The following is an 18,569-nucleotide window of genomic DNA, read 5'->3' as shown; positions in this document are numbered from 1 at the left end:
GAGCAAATACAAGGATTTATTCCAGCCCCCCTAGACCCAAACATTACTTGGCTAAACCTCTTGGCCTAAATAACTACATCTTGTTGGACAGAATTTGGGTGCTGCCACTTCCAGAGGCGATGTTCCTTCAACAGGCCATTATGAAGATTTGTGTCTGTTTTTCACAGTTACCTTATTGTTGGCAAATGATAAAAACACATGATATTTCAACAGATTGCCATGTCTTCCTTTCACTGTACATGACAAAAAGAGCTGAAATGTCATGTATTTCACTACCAGCACACAATCACAAAAGAAGTAAGAAAAACCTATTCTAACCAGAAGCTGAAAGGGTAGTACCATCTTTAGTCAATGCAGGATATGTTGTCTTTCTATCATACACTGGGAAATGGAAACACCTAGAAAAATGTCATGCATTTGCAGTCATGTCATAAGTGAAATCATGTAAACATTTAGTTGAAAGATGCATGAGATTCCATCCTTTTGCCATATTCACAAAACCGCATAATAAACTGGGGGCAAGTAGACTCAATATTTAGAAGACAAGACTATCAGTTAAACAATTTCTATGTTCAGAGGAGCTTTTCTCATGTTCTTGCTTGATCACTGTGATGCATGAGGCTTTGCTTTCAGATGCAGAAGCATTGCTGATGTTTGGGAAACCCCCAGTGGAAAATTATAGTTGTAGTTCTAACGGGCACCTCCTACAGGGCTGGTTTCAAGAGCCCTGAACTACAGAAGGTTGGCTTCCCATCCTTTAATCCTTTCTTACCAATGCTTCATCAATCTTCTCTCCGCAGCAACAGGGACCAAGCTAAAATGCTCACCCAAATCTGGACAGGCTCAGACTGATGCTGCCCCAACCTAAAATCAACCCTGTGCATCCTTGATTTTGGTCACTCACAAAAAACAGTAAGTACAAGAGGAAAGAGTAGGCTGAGATGACTCGTAGAACCATTAACTCATTTATGAGTTAACTCATCCTTAACTCATTTAAGGTTATGGCTGATTAAGAAATCTATTACGGGTTCTCCTGACTTCTTCTCTAAAGGGCATGCAGTATTGTATTTTAATTTTGGAAAGATAACAATTGGGTGCTTTCCACAGCCACGTGCAGAAGAGCACTTTCCCAATTAAGTGGCTCTTTATGTAAATGCTGACCACAAGAAAACTCCCTGGAAAGCAGACGCTGCTTTGATGGCTTTGCCAAGCACTTGGAGGCAGGTCTGGGCACAAGCAGCTCTTCCCCCAGCAGAGCTGCTGCTGCTTCCAGCTCAGCCACTGACCTGCCATGGGGCCACAGCATCTTTTACTTCCTCACCTCAGTTTCCTTCTCTGAGAAATAGAGAAAAACGGTACTCCGTTTTATACGTTCATTGAGATATCTGGATGAAAATCACAGAACAAAGCATACTGATTAGATATTTTATTATATATATATTAGATATTTTATAATTAAATTCTATTAAATTAGATCTATTATATAATTAAGTTCTCCCTGGTGTTTCTGAGGATGATGGGATAATAAAACTCCTTGGGCTAGCTCTGATTTCTGAGTTTCAAATATGGCAAACAGGGCTGAAATTTCATGTATTTTCTTTACCATTCCCATATCATTTTCTTTACAGACTCTCATGTTTGAGTTGCTTCACTGGGAAGAGAAGCTCTTTTGAGGGTAAAATTTAAAATAGGTGCAGGTACCTCTTGTCGGTGCTGTAGAAATGGAGAAAATGTGAAGTTACCGTGTGACATTAGCATAGGCTTAATAATTTCTGAAGCACATTTTCAAGAAAACCAAAACAATAAGAACACAGAAAAGCAGAGACACACAGCCTGTCCTAGACCCCGTGGAGAAGGACTTTGTACTTTCTTAGTGCAATTATCTGGCTGAGGGGAAATTAGTGTATGCAGACTTTTAATAAAGTCACCTTGTTTTCATGGGAGGTGAGCAACTGCTGACCCTGATGTTATTCTTTTTTAAAAAAAAATTGTGGACTGAGTCAAAAGCCTCATAATAGGACCTTAAGTTATATAATATGTTTTCCACCACATTCAGTGCAGTGATAGGAACTGGGAAGCTGCATACAGAAGATGGCATTGGCATCAGCTGGAGAAAAACAGAATGGTGGGACCACAATGGGTGTGCAACTATGCACAGAGCAGAGAGGCTGTTTCCTAAATTACACTGTTTTCACCCTAAATTATTCCATTTATGCTTGCCTCCAATTTTCTACAGCTGGGTGTGGGTGGTTACCCATCAAATTTACTTTAGACCCACTGAATTACTCTTCAGAAACCTTTAAGGACACTTATCGCTCTGTACCTGATTTCACACAGGCTTCAGTGGGATTTAGGCATATGAATTTGGACCATCATGCCCACTCTGAAAAAGTGGCAAACATTCTCAGCTCCTAAATTGGGAGCTCCTAATTTAAGCTTTAAGAAAAGCAAGTATCCCCACACCTTTCAAGTGTGAGCCTTACATAATATGGATCTGAACACACGTTTCCACCTACAGAAGGGAATACAGGTTTACAAGAGATTTGGTAGGAAGCATGTAACAGCAAAAATTCAAATTTCCTTGGTGATCTCAAAATACCTTTTAGATTTATTCCCCCTATATCCATCATACACATATCCACAATATTATGTTTCATCAAAAAGCAATAAAAGTTACTGAAGAACAGGCCTGAAGGGTACAGATTTCCTTCCAAATACTCACTTGCTTGTCAGATGAGTCTTGGGGGTAATCCCATGCTCTCCAAAAAGAGTAACAAAGACGTTGGCATCTGTTCCAGCTCCACGGACATCTCCTGTCACGGTCACCACTTCATAAACTGTGGAAGGAGAAGAGAAATATCAGGACAACAGGAGAAATTCCTTAACCCATGCAATGTAGATCCAAGACATTTCCCAAAATGAAGCAGATCTGCAAACCCTGGAGATGGATCTCGACACCCACCTTGAACAGAGAACATCATCGCTGCTAAGAATCCGCACAACTGGTGAAAATCACCACATCAAGCTGACACACAGGCAGACAGGGGTTGAGTTAGGACAGATTTTGCTGAAAATTGAACACTTCTGTCTGCGAACACACACTACCTCACCTCCCATCCCATAATGTATGTGCATGTATTATATGTAACAGACGAATTTATGTGAAGTGTTAGAGTAAAGCTGTTGAGCCATTTTTCATTTATGCACATGTCAAGGCAATACACACTTCCCTGTTTGCTTTGGTAATATATTTGTATGAAGCTGAGAAATCACTACAGCCAGAAAGTTTGCTTTTCAGATGTTCTGGAGATTTTACCAAAGACCAAATGGTAAATCACAATGAGAATAAGACAGGAAAATGTTTAAATTAGACTCTAAATTTGTGGAGCTTTGAGACTCTCAACACTCTGCTTTCTGAGCAGTAGATTGAGTGGTGACTTTATCACCACACATCAGTACCTTCTTGGGAGAAGCACAATTAGAAAAGAGGCTTCTGCTCAAGTGGAGAAAGGTATAATAAGATCCGATGGTCAGAAAGTAAAGCAAAATAACTTTGGATTACAGTCAGACACACATCTCTCGAGCAGGATGGTAAGTACAGTTGGAATAACACTTTGGGCTTGAAAACAGGTCACCTTTCTGAAGGACATGTCTTGGGGGGCTCGGTACAGAAGGAACTAGATGAAGTTATAAAACTCTGCTTATAGCAGACCAAGTATCCTGACAGCTCTTTTTGGCTTTAGGCTATACGAAGGTCATTAGTTGGTAACAGTATTTTACTTCAGGCTCAGACCAATAGGCTAGAGGAAAGGCGAAACTTCATTTCATCTTGCACAGCCTGACTGGTAAGTATGTGATTTCTCAGACCTAGCAATGTAAAAATGTCTTTCTTCATGGATGCATCAGAATCACGTATTTTATTAGGGCCCATTTTTTACTTATAATATTACACATTTATTAAGAAGACATCATAAAGGACTATCTACTTCGAGCTTCACAGCTCTGCCCATTCCCCCGCCCCCCCCCCCCCCACACACACACAGTTTGCTCAAAGCATCCTGGAGAGGAAATTAAATCAGAATGTTAACTGAAAGGTTTGGAGACTGAGTGCTAGAGCAAAGCCCAGGCCACTCAGGTACAACTGATTGGAACTAACTCTTCATTTACAGTAGAAATGCACTGCAGTGAGACAGAATGAAATACCACAATATTTTCCTAACCACACCTTTCCACAAATGCAAACAAGACAGAAAGGGGATAGTATCATAATAACTGCAGTAAGGTATAGCCTGTGCTCAGCTAGATTTTAAGAATGTTTTGGTGTGGCATATTTTATTTATGGGCTCAGGGAGGGAGAGATTTCTTTGCAGCAGTGCAAAGAAGAACATGAAATCCACAGCTTCCATATAAGATGAAATGAGAACACTGTACATAAATCTTCCTCCTGTTAGCATTCACACATGCCAATGGGGGATGTTTGGCACAATGTAGACAGACAGTGGTCGCCTTAACTGTTAACAGAAGGACATGCAATCCACCTTGCCTTTGTGATTCACTGTGAATTAACTTCATGGTTTTCAGTGCTGCATCATTTCTGCTTTGGAAACTGCTAGCATCATTAAGCTCCACTCATTTATAGCAGCTTTTTATGTTCAGTCATCTCAGAGCTTATTACAACATGTCTGTTTCATGTAAGTACATTTCACCATCAGTACTTCTCACCCTCAGCCACCAGCAGAGACACAGAGCACTGGGGAAACTCGTGCATCAACAGTGTTGCATGCAAAACTAGCCACCAGCCAACACAACGCATCTAACACCATCAACAACCCACAACACTCCTCCCTTAAAAATCAAGACCCTTCTCCAGTCCCCACAACAAGAGTCACACAGCTGTCAGAAGCCTCAAAACACAAGTGGGTACAAATTTGCACTTCAGGTTCACAACCCCAAACTCAGCCTCTGTGCACGGAGTGAGCAGGCAGCAGGTGGATCAGCAGTTTTCACCATGAGCAGATCCGGGAGTGGAGGACAGATGTGCTGGAGCCCAAGTAGCTCATGTTATTACTGAGCATATGCTGTGGTTAGCACTGATTTAATTAACTGTGCACAGAGGGACAAAGTGACGGCTAGATTGGTGACATCAGCACATCAGCACACTTCAGACATGTCACAGCGTGCCCCTGGGAGAGGAAAGAAGCCTGGCCACCTCCTCTCCATCACTACAGCTGTGCTGCCAGCTGTGCAAATAAATGATGTCACAGCTTTCCAGCAATGCCATGGGAGCAAGGCCCAGGACTCCCCCTGGGGGAAGAAAATAAAAGTTAAATGCTACTACTGATGCTAAATCTTTCTAGAAAACACACCTGGGAGATGCCGCTTATTCATCTGCTTCCTTCAAATGCAAGGAGCCTGAGAGCTCAGTGGTCTGGATCCCGGGTCTTTTTCTTTCTTTGCATTTATTTTTGATCAGCCTGATCTGACAGCTGATGGGTGTGATCCTGACAGGGAGTATGTCTGCAGCTTGAGGACCCAGCAGGTAGAAAAGGTCAGGCAGCTGTTGGGGCAATGTTTTGTACACCAAGCCTCTTCACTGGGCACAGCATCCGTGGCATAAGACAAGAGCTGCAGAGTACTGACATTTCTCAACCACCCCAGGAGTTTTCTCCTGAATAATTGGATATTCTGGCTTTGAGAGAACATGTCCAACCTTAGCAAATCCCAGGCATAAACATCTTCTACTTTACAATTTGAGACAATAAAGCTGAATTAGCTGAAAAGCTTGAAATTGGATTTCTGTGGAAGTCACACTTCTAACCAAATGTGGAATCTGGGCAGAAAAGATCGATTTTGCTACTTCAGTGCCCCTGCTGAGAAGGGGAAGATTAACAAAAGACAGAAATGAAATATCTCAAGTATAATATCTATTTCATCATAAAAGTTAGGTCTCCCCCTTCCCACCAAGTCCCTTACTTTCTTTTGGGGTGCCATCACAGGCTTTCCAAGCTTCTTCCCTGTTTGAATCAATTTCCACATTCCTCTTCCCCACTCAGTTGTCTGAATTTGCCTCTCATTGCTATGATTATCAGGAACGTGGGCTGTTTTCACTTATAAGAGTGTATTTACACTCAAAGGTTTGCCTCTCTAGTGCAAAACTGCCAGCCCCTAAAACCTTCCACAGATAGAAAATATCTGTCCAAATTTGCCAGAAACTGCTAACTCATTTTTAGAAGGACTGCTGTGTAAATACCTCTGACCACATATTTATTCAGTCTTTCTATCACCATGCATCAGTCTCTCAAGGAATACATGCTTATTACCAAAGAAAATTTTATGTTATAAAGTAAAAAGGAAAAAAAAATGCAATATTTCTTTGCAAAGTAATAAGCTACAAAGGTTGCTGTTTTCCCATCCTTTGACGATGATGCTCATTGTCATTTCAGGGTATCTCCTGGGGCTGTTGTGTGGTCCTACAGCTGAAGACAAATTATAGCAAAGTTTTTCAGAAGAGAACAAGGTTTCGGTATATCACTCCAGATTTGGCTGTGTCCTGCCATTTAGACTCCTGCTCGACAGAAGCAATCACTGAATGCAAATAAAAAGAACATCCATAGGGATTTTATAGTTACCACTGAAGCTTCCAAGTGCATCCACGAAATCTCCCTCCTCCCTTTCTAATTTATGGGATGTCAGCATGTAATGGCTCTGCTTCCAGCTAACACCGATGAGAGTAATAATGAGGAACCACTGAGCTCCTCAAAGAGTTTTGCTCTTGGAGCAGAGTCTGGGAGGGCCAGCTGAACCACGCTGACATCTCCACAGGGTCAGCAGAGGCAACACTCCTAAACAGGCACCATAATGTTTTGTCAGCTGCACACCTCGAGAGTTTCTGACTTTCCCATCCTGGTCAGCAGGATTTGAAACACAAACTTTCTTCAGAGTTTTGCAATAATTTTTTATTTCCAAAATATGAAAACCTCATCTTATACAGATTTCTGCCTGTCTTACACATCAAGACCTACTTCAGCAGAAGGCTCTATTCACAGATAGATATTTACATCTAGCATTCTCCTATTTCCCTCTTGGTCAAATACAAGGTGCAAACAACGACATTCCCCAAAACAAATATTGACATTGGTCACCCACTTCCCTTCAGATAGGGACAGGATGTCCCAAATGTCCCTGCCTCTTCTTCCAAGCTGATACTTGGTCAGGCCATTCAGCCAGTCTTAAGATGCTCCTGTCTATTTGTGTTGTTCCTACCAATGTTGGATGAATTCATCACACAACATGGGCAGGGGCCACCTAAGGAGAGGTGGGACTGTCACAAAAGCAAAAGGGAGAGTACCAGATCCCGGTATGAACATTAATCTCCATGTGGGACACTGCTCACAGGAAGACAGCTACATGTGGGTGCTTTTCGTTGACAAACAGTCTCACCTCTAAGGTCAATGTCAGCCTATTCTGAGTGCCAAGACACAGTCAAGTTACAGTAATCTACAGTGTTATATATGGGAATGCTTGGTTTTCAGGCTAGTCTCCAAATCTTGCTTTTCTCCCAATGGGCTAGGCAAAGTCAATACAAAGCTTTTAATACAGCCACTGATACAGACTCTTGTTCCAAATATTATCTCAATCAAATGGAATTTGGTTCACTTATCTCATCTGGTAGATACCAAATCCCCAGCTGACTCCACTCTTCGGCTATCTGGCATTAAGACTTCAGAAACTGGTGAAAGTTTCAGCAAGCAGAGCAGAGCTGATTTGCTATGGACTACAAACCCATTACTACTTTTCATGGGCATACACAAGAGCAAAAAGGGAAATAATCGACACTAGATTCTATTCTGAAAATAAGCATTCAAAACCAGTCATTTCAAGCACAAGACACAGACAGCATAAAATCAGTATCAGGTTACATTGCAACGTTGCTGGAAGAACTTACATCTGTTTTTCTGTCTTGCAGAAAGAGCAGATACTATTAACTGTCCATTCAACAGCCAGAGAAGAAAAACACTTGCTTCAAAATGGTTGCTAAAATATTACTGTAAATACCAGCAAGCAGAGACTGAGATCTTCTAGCCAAAAGGCATGTAAAAGTTCCTTAGCTCAGTAGGGAGGGAATTTCTTCAGGGTTGAAGAGTGCTTTGACTGATTAATTTGGCTTTCTCTGGCTCCAACTACGTGGGACTGCTTGGCACCAATTATAGCAGTGACTGCAGATCCCCTAGGGTCACATTCTTATACTGCGAGTAGTGAGAACTGAGTTAGAGGTTATAATGGTGCCTAAAACTTTGTCTAGCAAGATTAGTGGCCCTGGGTAAAAATAAACAAATAATAAGGGTTATGTCAGAGGAATGTTTTAACACATGGAATAGGATATCAAAGCTAGTGGGGAGTCAAAGAGTTTAGGTAAGGAAGAAGGAAAGCAGAAAAGAAGCTGAGCCATGCTGTGAGCATGAGTAAGGAAACAGAGGATGCAAATGCTCCAGGGCAACTGCAGACATGAAACGCTGGCATCCTGGAGGCAGCCTGCAATGCACTGCCACCCTTCAGTACCTCTGCCTTTTATCCCTCCCTGAGCTCACCTATCAAGCACCATCACACACCATATCCATCACAGCTCTCATCTCCATCATCATTACCTACTGCCTCAAAGAGATCTGCAACCCCAGCCTGTACTTCTGGGCTGCATGCACAAGGCGAGCAAGAATTAAACCCTCCTACACCACAGCAGTACAAGAAAATAAACAGATGTTGCCTTTATCTTGCCTATAAACCCAAAACAACACAAACTGCTTTGAGCCTGTGGCTATCAGACCTACCCTCATCCATTTATCAGGATGCATTTACCTCAGCAGCTGTAATAGTTGTTTGTACTTCACGCTTTCCAGTTGGGAATTCACTGATTATCCTCAATATTCACACATTCTCAAGACTTGCCTAATGCTGATTCATGCAATGCACCTATCACCCTGGCTGATACTGAAGCACTTCAGTATGTTTGTCTTAGAGCACCTCGACATTTATGCAAAATCCCTTGGAAGTTTCTAAGCACCTGTGCTGCCTGCTTCAGGTTATAGCTGCCCAAATGATTCTTGATGCACATGAACACACTGGTTATACACTTGTTGAGGTTAGAGTCTCATTGAGGGACCATCCTTTAGCCACTGTGAAGATGGGCCTTTGAAATTATTTTGTTTGTTTTTATCAGGTCACAGTTTGAGCGATAATCTCTTGTCATACACAAAATGAGTCAAATTCTTCTCTCGTTCTCTTTGGGGCAAATCCTGACTGACTCCATTGACTTGAACACAATGGCTATGGATTCATATTGGCTAAACCGTGAACAGATTTGGGCCTCACACACTATGAGAGATCTCTTGCTCTTTTTATGCTCTAGCAAAAGCAGCTTTTGAGTCTGGCATGGATGCCAAATTAATTACTCAAAGCAAAAGAGAAGGATTTTTTCCACAACTATTTGGACTAGTTACACACTGTTATCCATTTTTCCCATTCATAGATTATATAAAGAATTGTGAAATTATTCTATCTTGCATTCTGAGACGCTTCACAGACATGAATTAGGGAAGCTGCCCCACAGACTTACCACTGTCTGTTCGTACTGGTATTATCCTGAGCTCCAAAACCTCGTTTCTCTCTCAGAACTGAAATCCAAAGCTGAGTACTGTCCCACCAACTCCCACAGGCGGGGTAGCAGTATTTTGGGGTTTGTCATGCTTCATCATCTATTGCAAAATCAGCGATTCATTCTCATGCACCATGGGAAGCCAAACTTGTTTCATCTGGTGCTCAGGCTATCACTTAAAAGTGCTTTTGCTTTCATACCACCAGGAAAAAACATCAGTTCTTTGCTGGAACAGCAAATTAGAATTAGCTTAGCAATCGACATCTTTGTTATTCAAGTTTAAATTGCACTGGAGGAAAACACTGTGCCTCAGGGGAGAGAAACATTTGCGAGAAAAACCTGTGCAGCTTCTTTCATTATCTTTGGAGGCAGGGAAGGCCAGCCAGAGCACAGGGTTTCTCTGAATCATGACCAAGAACAACAATGTTAGATGTTACTGTCCAGTGGAAAGTAATGCAGCCCAGATAAAATTTAATATTGATTTTATTTGCAATACTGAGCAAGCAAAGCCTGCAGCAGAACAACGCATCTGCAGAATGCAATGGAAACCTCTCCCCACCATTTGCTCCAGGACCAGACTCCAACAAGAGCCCCGTTTTCTTCTAGCTGTCCAGGCAGCCGGACAACCATGATTTAGAAGAAATGCTCTCCTTGCTGCCAGCTCCTTTTCCCAATACCCAGAAGATGCCAGGTAGCAGGAAGGGCGATTCCACCACAGGTCCCTTTTGTGGCCCCCTTGGCCTGAAGGCACTGAGGGGCTGGATCCTTCATCTTCCCCAGGGTGAGCAGAGCAAGGCCTTTCTCCTGATTAGTTCCTGGAGAACTGAGTTACTTTTACAGACAACAAGGTGCTGACAAGGAGATGTTTCAAAACCACTCATCCTAAGGCAGAGAATTGCGTAGGGTTGTCTTCAGTGCTGTGAGCCAACAGCTGGCAAAGTCATCAGCACACAAGGACCGGGCGATGCCTCGAGCAGGGACAAGGCAGAGGGTGGCACGGTGCCATCTGAACATCCCAGCTGAGGAACCGGCACCTTTTGCTCCTCAGACACAGTTTCCAGCTCCTGTTGATGCTTTGCATTAGCAGGGCCTGATACCTGCCAGAAGCTTGTTATAAACACAAGCAGCATGTGTTGCTATATTTACACACACACACAGGTTGTTGGATGTCATTATGAATTGATCATAATACCCTAACTTAATCATTCATGAAAGACTGTTGCTACTCCCCAAATAGCACTTTTAAAAAGAATTTTTTTAGCTTGAATTGATAGAAACTATGACCTTCCAACCTCCTATCTCTTCCTTTTCTACCTTTCTCTGTTAACTGAGTGTTAATCAGACAAGTCTGATACTGTTATACAAACATATATCAAGTGAAGTGAGTGTACCAAACCAATGCAGAAAAAATATAGAAGGTCTGAACATCCAGGGTGAAGAGTAGGAAAGATTGATAGCTTCCACCAGCCACCACCACTGACAGCAATGAACCACCAGTGCTTTCTGATATCTGTCCAGTGACACTTAATTCACCAGCAAAAAAAAACACAATTATTTTGCATTCTCTGAAGTATCATCACAAATGTATTTGTGATACTTAGATGGATAAACCACCCCATTTGAAGCTGCATGGGGATTAATTAAACCTGGAATTTAAAAAATAAAAAATAAAAATGGTTTACCCTGGTTCCCTCTCTGCTTATAGTTCATAGTGCTATAGTGCCTTACAGTTCAGCACAACTTTCTGCCTGGGCTTTCCATACAGATGAGGGCATTTCTGCCTTTTTAATGGCACAGTATTCAGGCAATGGACCAAGTGCCCTGGGACAGGATGATAAACAGCTCAAAAGACACATTTAACAAAGCATAAGCAGGACCAAAACTCACAACCCTTAAATCACAAGCGTGATGCTGAAATGGGGAATTTGATACACCAGTGAAGGGGACTGCTGTACCTGTGAACAAGAGCAGCTGCTCAGTTTTCTTTCTTCCAAACAAAGAGTGAAGGACTGCCTAAGAAAAGCTTGGATTAAAACACACACATCCCACACTAATTGCAATCAGCTTAAGAGTTTGAAATAATTCAATAGTGTTTTTTTTTATTTTTATTTTTTATTTTTAATGTGATTCTACAGCCTTCCCCAGAGGACACCTTGCCCTACACCTTGGATGCTACATATAATTAAATCCAGGCTGAAGGGACACAAGGGCTGGAGGAAGCACGTTCAGACTTGAATACATTAATCTACATTTAACATCTGCTTCCCAGTGAAATCTTGCTCAGTTTCTCTTCAGAAACTCTCTTCTAGTAACGTCCAAAAACAAAATATTCATCCTAAAGAGCAGCCACAGATAATTAAGGATATAAAACTGAACTGACCATTCTGCTCCCATTTAAATATTTAGGGTATGAGGAGAGCAGTACTGCTTGAAAGCTGCGGCCCTTGCGCCTGTGGGTTTTCCAGGCACCAGCCGGCACACCAGCTGCGGGGGCACTTGGCAGCCCGGCACGTACAGCTGTTCCCCGATGCTGTTTTTGGTGCTGCCAGCTGGGCTGAGCTGTCCCCAAAGGGTCACATACATGTGGCAAGGATGGCTTCTGCATGTGCCTGAGGCTGCTGAGTCCTGCCCAGGCAGGGAGGGGGACACACAAGTGCTCAGCACAGGAGCCAAGCTCATCCCCTCCCCAGCCCCTCACACACACAGTTGGCACAAAGCTGCACGTAAGAGGGGACATCTGCAGGGGCCCAGACCCTAGGCTGGTTCTTCCCACAGAGGATTTGCTCCAAAAGCTTTGTGATGCCAATTTCCCTTAGTATGACTAGCGGCAGAGCCATGGCAGGTGGAAGGTCGACCACAGAGGACAAGGACCCATTGCAATTCTTTCCACAAAGCCCCCACAGCATTTTAACCATTAACTACTCCTTTAACTACTCATTTCCAATTCATATGTCTTCATTTCAGCAGGGCACATCCAGACATTTCCAGCTTTCCAGTGGAGCTATTCAGGTATACAGTGGGGGGAGTCAAATAACCAGACCCAAATATTTTTGGTGCCCACATTAAAATATCAAAGTGTTCCTGCAACTTAACCAACACTTTAGTATCATATTTAGTTTAATACTAGCTTGTTTGTCACACAACCAGATAGTTCCTGGGTGTACTCACCTAGCAAACTCCAGAAGTGATCTAGAAACTTATATTTCACATTTCAAAATGTATATTTCACACCATCATGTATAACTACGGAAAACACTGATATGTAAACAAGGGCAATCTTCAAGGCAGGTATGACACCATCTCTCAGCAGCAGGCTTTGCATGTCCCGCTGCATCACAAGCCATTAAATTGCCACTGGTACTAAATGTTTCTCTGAATATTTTACACCTAAAACCTAAGCTCATCCTAGAGGTGAGGAGAAAAATCTGTCTTCTGAGGAAGATTCTGGTTTAGAATATTAATCAAAACCTCAGTTCGGGAAGATCAGTGGGTGCAGGGCACAGATAAGGCAATTCTGCAACTGCTGATCATCTGTCATAGAAGTATGTGATACATCTGCCCAGTCCTGAATATAGCACAGGGAGAGCCAGAGCTGGCCACCGCACAGCACTTGCTCTCCTCCTCCATTCTGCTCCTAAATTACATTCAAGAGAACTCAGCAATAAACTCAGCATGTCCTGAACACTTTTTCTGTGCAACCCTTCATTGCAGTTGCTAAAGGAACACAGTGTGATAGATGTAATACAATAAAATGGATGGTGCACATCCAGAAGGAAGGATGAGCTGCTCATAGATCTACTCACAAATCAACATCGGCCATTTCCCTCCTCCCATCACTGTTTGAGACAATGTGTTAAATAAAACATACATTTCTAGAGTAGCTTCCTTCATTTTATAATTATTAACCATCACTGCCAAGATCACTGAAGTCTGGCATCCCCATCATCGTGCCGTGTGGACAAACCAGCAGTACTGCATACAAAGTGCTCAACATCCACTGGAAGAGAGGACTGCAGCCTCAAAGCCCTACTTCTCCTGGGAGCTGATCAAAGCCTTGCTTCCTCGCATGTGAGCATACATTTCTCATGGACCTCTGCAGTGTCTTTATCATCATGAGCCACCTCGGCTTTCCTAGTCATTTACTGTCACGCAGACCTGTCATTTAAGCAATCGCATGTGTGGAGTTGCCTTATCTTTCATCCTTTATGAAACACTCCTGGGAACCCTGGAGATGGAGGCTGAGTGAGCACAGCATGGCAGATCTGGCTGCACACTACAGCAACACTTCCAAGAGACAAGGAAAACTTGCTATGGGATTTGCTACTCTAAAGGGATGACACCCAGTTCTGAAATTCTGGTGGGAGAAAGAGGGGTTAAAAAAAAAAAAGTTTCTCACCAATTGGGCATAGAAAATAGTGTTCAGTGACAGCTATGCAAGCAGAGAAGCCCTGAGAGGTCCCAAGCCAGGGGCACTTCCATGTGAATCAGCACAGGAGAGACACAGCTCCCCAGCCTAGGCTGGGCTCTCCCCCATCTGCCACAGCCCCTGGATGGCTCAGGATGGAGTCACCAGCCAGCAGCTCTCAGTTCAGCCAGGAGGAAGACTTGGTTCATGGAACAAAAGGATCTGGGAAAAGAAACATTTTCTTTCTTCCTACCAACCCATAGATACATAGGCTTTGGGAGAAGTGATCCTGAGAGCAAATAGTGACACTTGGTCCTCTGACCCCAAACATGAGCAGGAGGATAAATAACCATACCAGCCTCCCTCCTCTGTATCACAGGGCAGTCCCTGGAGATATCCAGAAGACAGCATGGGGAAAGAGATGTTGTTCCTGCAAGGACTGGGTTTCAGGCCTCTGACATCCATGCTAAGCCTCAGCCAGCTGGGACCTACAGAGCCTCTAGTGACAGGTAGGCAGCCAGGTGGCAATATCAACAGCCTCTGGATGCCTGCTTCACTTTAAATCTACTGCTTGCACCATTAACCTCACTTTACGCAGCGTGTCCTCTTAGGAGCATTATTGGTGATTCGAGATGTTCTGCAGTAGAAACTTTGCAAATACTTATTAATAACTGTCCTGGTTAACACCGGGATCACAGGAACAGGCAGAAGCTACAATGGAGTTAAAAATGCCTGCTATAATTTCCACACTATCACACAGTCACCGTGTCTTTTGCTTTTCTGTCCCTGGGAACCAGATTCACCTTGTTCTTCAGTCATCAGTCGAATGCGACAAAGGCAGGGGGAATCCTCCTCTTGCTTGCTAATACAATAAGAGGACATCAGATGACACAGACACCACCAACTCCCTGCTTATAAAACATTTACAACATCTCCCTTCTTTTCACAGCAAAAGAAATTGTGGCTCATGAACTGAAAAGCATCCCTACTGCATATTCACCAGTACCAAGGGCAGCCCACATCTCCAGAGCAGCAGGGAGGCTGTTTGCATGGTTTACACGTTTCCTGGAAGCATGACCAACATCAGTCCCTTCAGTTAGTGATCCCTTTGGAAGAAAAACAGCAACAGCCTCCAGAACCAAGTCACAAATAAATAAAAAAAAAATAAATAAAATCTTCTGCTTTGAATCAAAATGCGAAGAACAGCATTGTGCATGGCAAAGGGAGTAGCTGCAACGCAAGCAAGAGAATAGGAAGTTAGAGCTTGCTCCTAAGCTTTTGCTTTCTGTGCCAAATGGCCCATAGAAGGTTTTCACTGAGGAAAACCTCAGTGGGTCATTGTTTGGGTGCATCCTACCCAATGCCTTTCTCCCCTCCCTGCCCTCACTTCCATAAATATCTGGAAAATGAGCGTGCAAAAAACCCAATCCACAGCTAAGGAAGGAGAGGCCCTGAACTAAAGCAGCCACCAATGATTCACTCTTGGGATGTCTGGCCACATGAAAAGTCTCTTGGGGGTCCTGGAACTGTCACAATAGTAAGTGTCACAGCTTTTGGCCCAAGTTTTTTTAATTTCTGATGGGAAGTATGAGAATCCATTCCCTGCTTAATTCATTTCTCAACATACTTAACCACAAACTATTACCTCCCCTGGAGAAACTGTTGACAAACTAAGCAGAAGACCATGGGGAAACTGTTACAGATTTTTGCTGGAACTTCTCCCTTTGCATCGTGCAAAAGTTAATAGCCCTCTATTATTAAAAAATAAGATGGTGGTATGAGGGGGGAGAAGTTGTCTCAGAGCCATCACAAATGAAACGGATTAAGTGTACAGCCTGAATATTGTACTCATACGGGCTTTGCTTTACCTGCATCAGAGCTTTTGCATCATTTTCCCTTTCCCAGTGCATCCAGAAGGCACCATTACAGAAGTCATCAATTATATTTAATATATATCCAACCACAAGTGTGAGATACTTCACAAGACTCCTTAGGCACACCCTGTTCTCCAAATTGGCATGCACAAGGTGTGTTATTACCCCAATTAACACAGTGCTGAGAGGCTAAGCACCTTGCCAAGATCCAGTTACACAGGTAACGTGCAGCTGGTGTCACCCCTTGGCAGTCCTTTACCTCTTTGCTGCCCACCCCGATAAGGAGATAACCCCACTGTGGTTGGGAGCACCCTCCTTCCTACCCAGGGCTCCCAGATAAAGCGCTCAAGTACAGATACAAAGAGACAAAATGCTCAAGCCCAGCAGATAAAATGCTCAAGTACAGCCTTTTTCCAGAAGCTAACTCAGTGTAGATGGCTACGAGCCTTCTCTAGACCATGTATTGATCTAAAGTACCCTGTGCATATAAAACAGACTATTTATCATACAGAGTATTAATGTTTAGATACAACTAGACATATTTCCCCACCTATTTGGTTACTGGCAACAGCAAGAGAGACTGTGTGCTGAGCATCCTGCTACTACACCCACCCTAAGTGGTGCACTGCCTGCCTGATCCAGTGGCTGCAGTCACTGGCATACTCCTGCTGCGTGCACATGAGCAAGAACACACATCTTGGCTACACATCGTGCTTACACAGGGGAGTCTGACTGCTGATCCAGCTTCTGAGCAGCACCACAGTGCAAATAATGTTAATTAGGAGAATGCAATTACAGCAGTACCATGCACACAGCAAAGAGACTTCATAAACTGGAAAGCTAATACAGACACAATCTGTCGGTGCCATCTCACACAGCAAAAATTCTCATTTAATTAGAAATGTTCTCTACAGAGGAAAGACAAGTGCCTGCACTGCCAGGAAGGGTCCTGGGATGGACATCCACAGGGCTAACAGCACCACTGCCTGCTCAAGGGGGGAATGGGAAACAATGGAGCTGACCTTTTTTTTTGTTGTACTCATCCTCTGTTGCATTGGAGGAGTCTGAGTGGTAGTCCCGAAGCTCCTGTTCATACAACTCCAAAAAATTGTCCTCTTTCTTTCCTTTCTTGGACTTGTCACCTTTCTTCTTTTCTTTGCTCTTTTTGCCTTTCTTCTTCTTTTTCTTCTTCTTCTTCCTGTGCTCATAGTCCTCCTCTTCCTCACTGCTGTACTCTCTTCGTTTCTTTTTCTTCTTCTTTTTCTTCACTTCCCCATCATCCTCTGAGTCCTCAGACTTTGATTTCTTTTTGCTTTTCTTTTGGTTTTCATCATCTCCATCTTCCTCCACTACTTCCTCTACTACTTCTTCTTGCTCCTCTTCCTCCTCCTCCTCCTCCTCTTCTTTGTTCTTTTGGGTCTTTTCTTTCATAGCATTGTTTTTTACCCCTACACTTTAAACAACACACCACAATTGCCTTGACTTGACTTCTACAGCCAGTTCTGCCTCCTCTACCAATTGTTGAAGTCCTCCTGACCTAGGGCCAGGCTGCCCTCATTTCAGTGTCCTTCCTCCTCTGTGGCTCACCTATGTCCTGGAGTCCCGTGTCCTTCCCAACAGCTCTCCTCCTTCTGACTCCTCCTGCCTTACTTCACCTCCTTGAAGGAGGCACCTTCCTCTTCCTCCCCTTCTGTCTCTTCTGATCTTTGGGTTTTCTTCTTTTTCGCTATTATTTATTCATCGGTCGGTGCTGAGACCTCTCTCTTTCCAGTGCCACCTTGGGCCGTGTTCAGGTCAGTTAACAATCTGGGTCTACTCTATCCGGATGTGTCGGTCACGGTTGTAGCTCTTTGGAAAATGGCTCGGACAAGGGCACATTGTCCTCTTGATTCTTCCCTTCACGTGCCAGCTGCCAAGGGGCAAGAACAGGGACATTTCTCCTCCTCACAGCCTGTAGCAGCTTCAGGAACCTCATGAAAAATTACTTAGTGTTACCCAGACATGTGATTGTAAGACAGACAGGCAGGTGAAAAAGGAGACCCACCAAGCAACCATATCATGCTGGTCTGCATTTCCTTTCCATTATTCATGGTGTCAGGATCACCTTACTGATAATGGAGGTCTCAACTTTACTTTTTATTTTTTGGACCAGCCAGGCCAGTGGCCATTAAAAGCAAACATCTCCAGGATCTGTCTGGAGACCTTCATCCCATCAGCAACACGCTACTGCTTCCAGCAACTCCATCCCCTAAATAGCAGGCCATGCCTCCAAGCAAATGAAATCAGCATTCAGTAAAATAAATACAACAAGCAGAAGGTGACACTGTGTGGGCTGTGCACAAGGTGTCCTTATAACTGCCCATCTTGGTCAACCAAATAAATAAAACTTAGATGAATAACCAAGGACAAGCACAAATATACCCATCTGGCAGCTCTGACAGGCAAACGTTGAGGTGAAATAGGTGGAGGAAAGGAAAAATAAATGATGCAGCATGGTCAGAAGGACACTGCAGCACAAAGCATGCCCAGCACCTGGAGATGTCAGCATCGGGCTTGCCCAAAACCCAGCACGTGCAGCAGGGGATAAACGTGCAGCTCCAGCTGCTTCCTCTCCCAGGACAAGTAAGGGAAGGACAAACAG

At 43.4% G+C, this 18,569-nt stretch overlaps 1 protein-coding gene across 1 annotated transcript in view; it reads right to left on the bottom strand.

Annotated features, from left to right (window-relative positions):
* The window catches only part of LOXHD1 (lipoxygenase homology PLAT domains 1), a gene marked incomplete at its 3' end in the record, with an annotated part of 155,757 nt that overhangs the window by 123,069 nt on the left and 14,119 nt on the right, over positions 1-18,569 (bottom strand). The window contains exon 2 of the mRNA XM_084503075.1: positions 2,723-2,837. Within this exon, the coding sequence (XP_084359201.1) occupies positions 2,723-2,837 (115 nt within the window). The remainder of the gene's footprint in view (positions 1-2,722; positions 2,838-18,569) is intronic.

Source organism: Aythya ferina (genome assembly GCF_964211825.1).
Source record: "Aythya ferina genome assembly, chromosome: Z".
Classification (NCBI taxonomy): Eukaryota; Metazoa; Chordata; class Aves; order Anseriformes; family Anatidae; genus Aythya; species Aythya ferina.
Note: the sequence above shows the minus strand (reverse complement) of the source record. Positions and strands in the feature narration are given on the sequence as shown.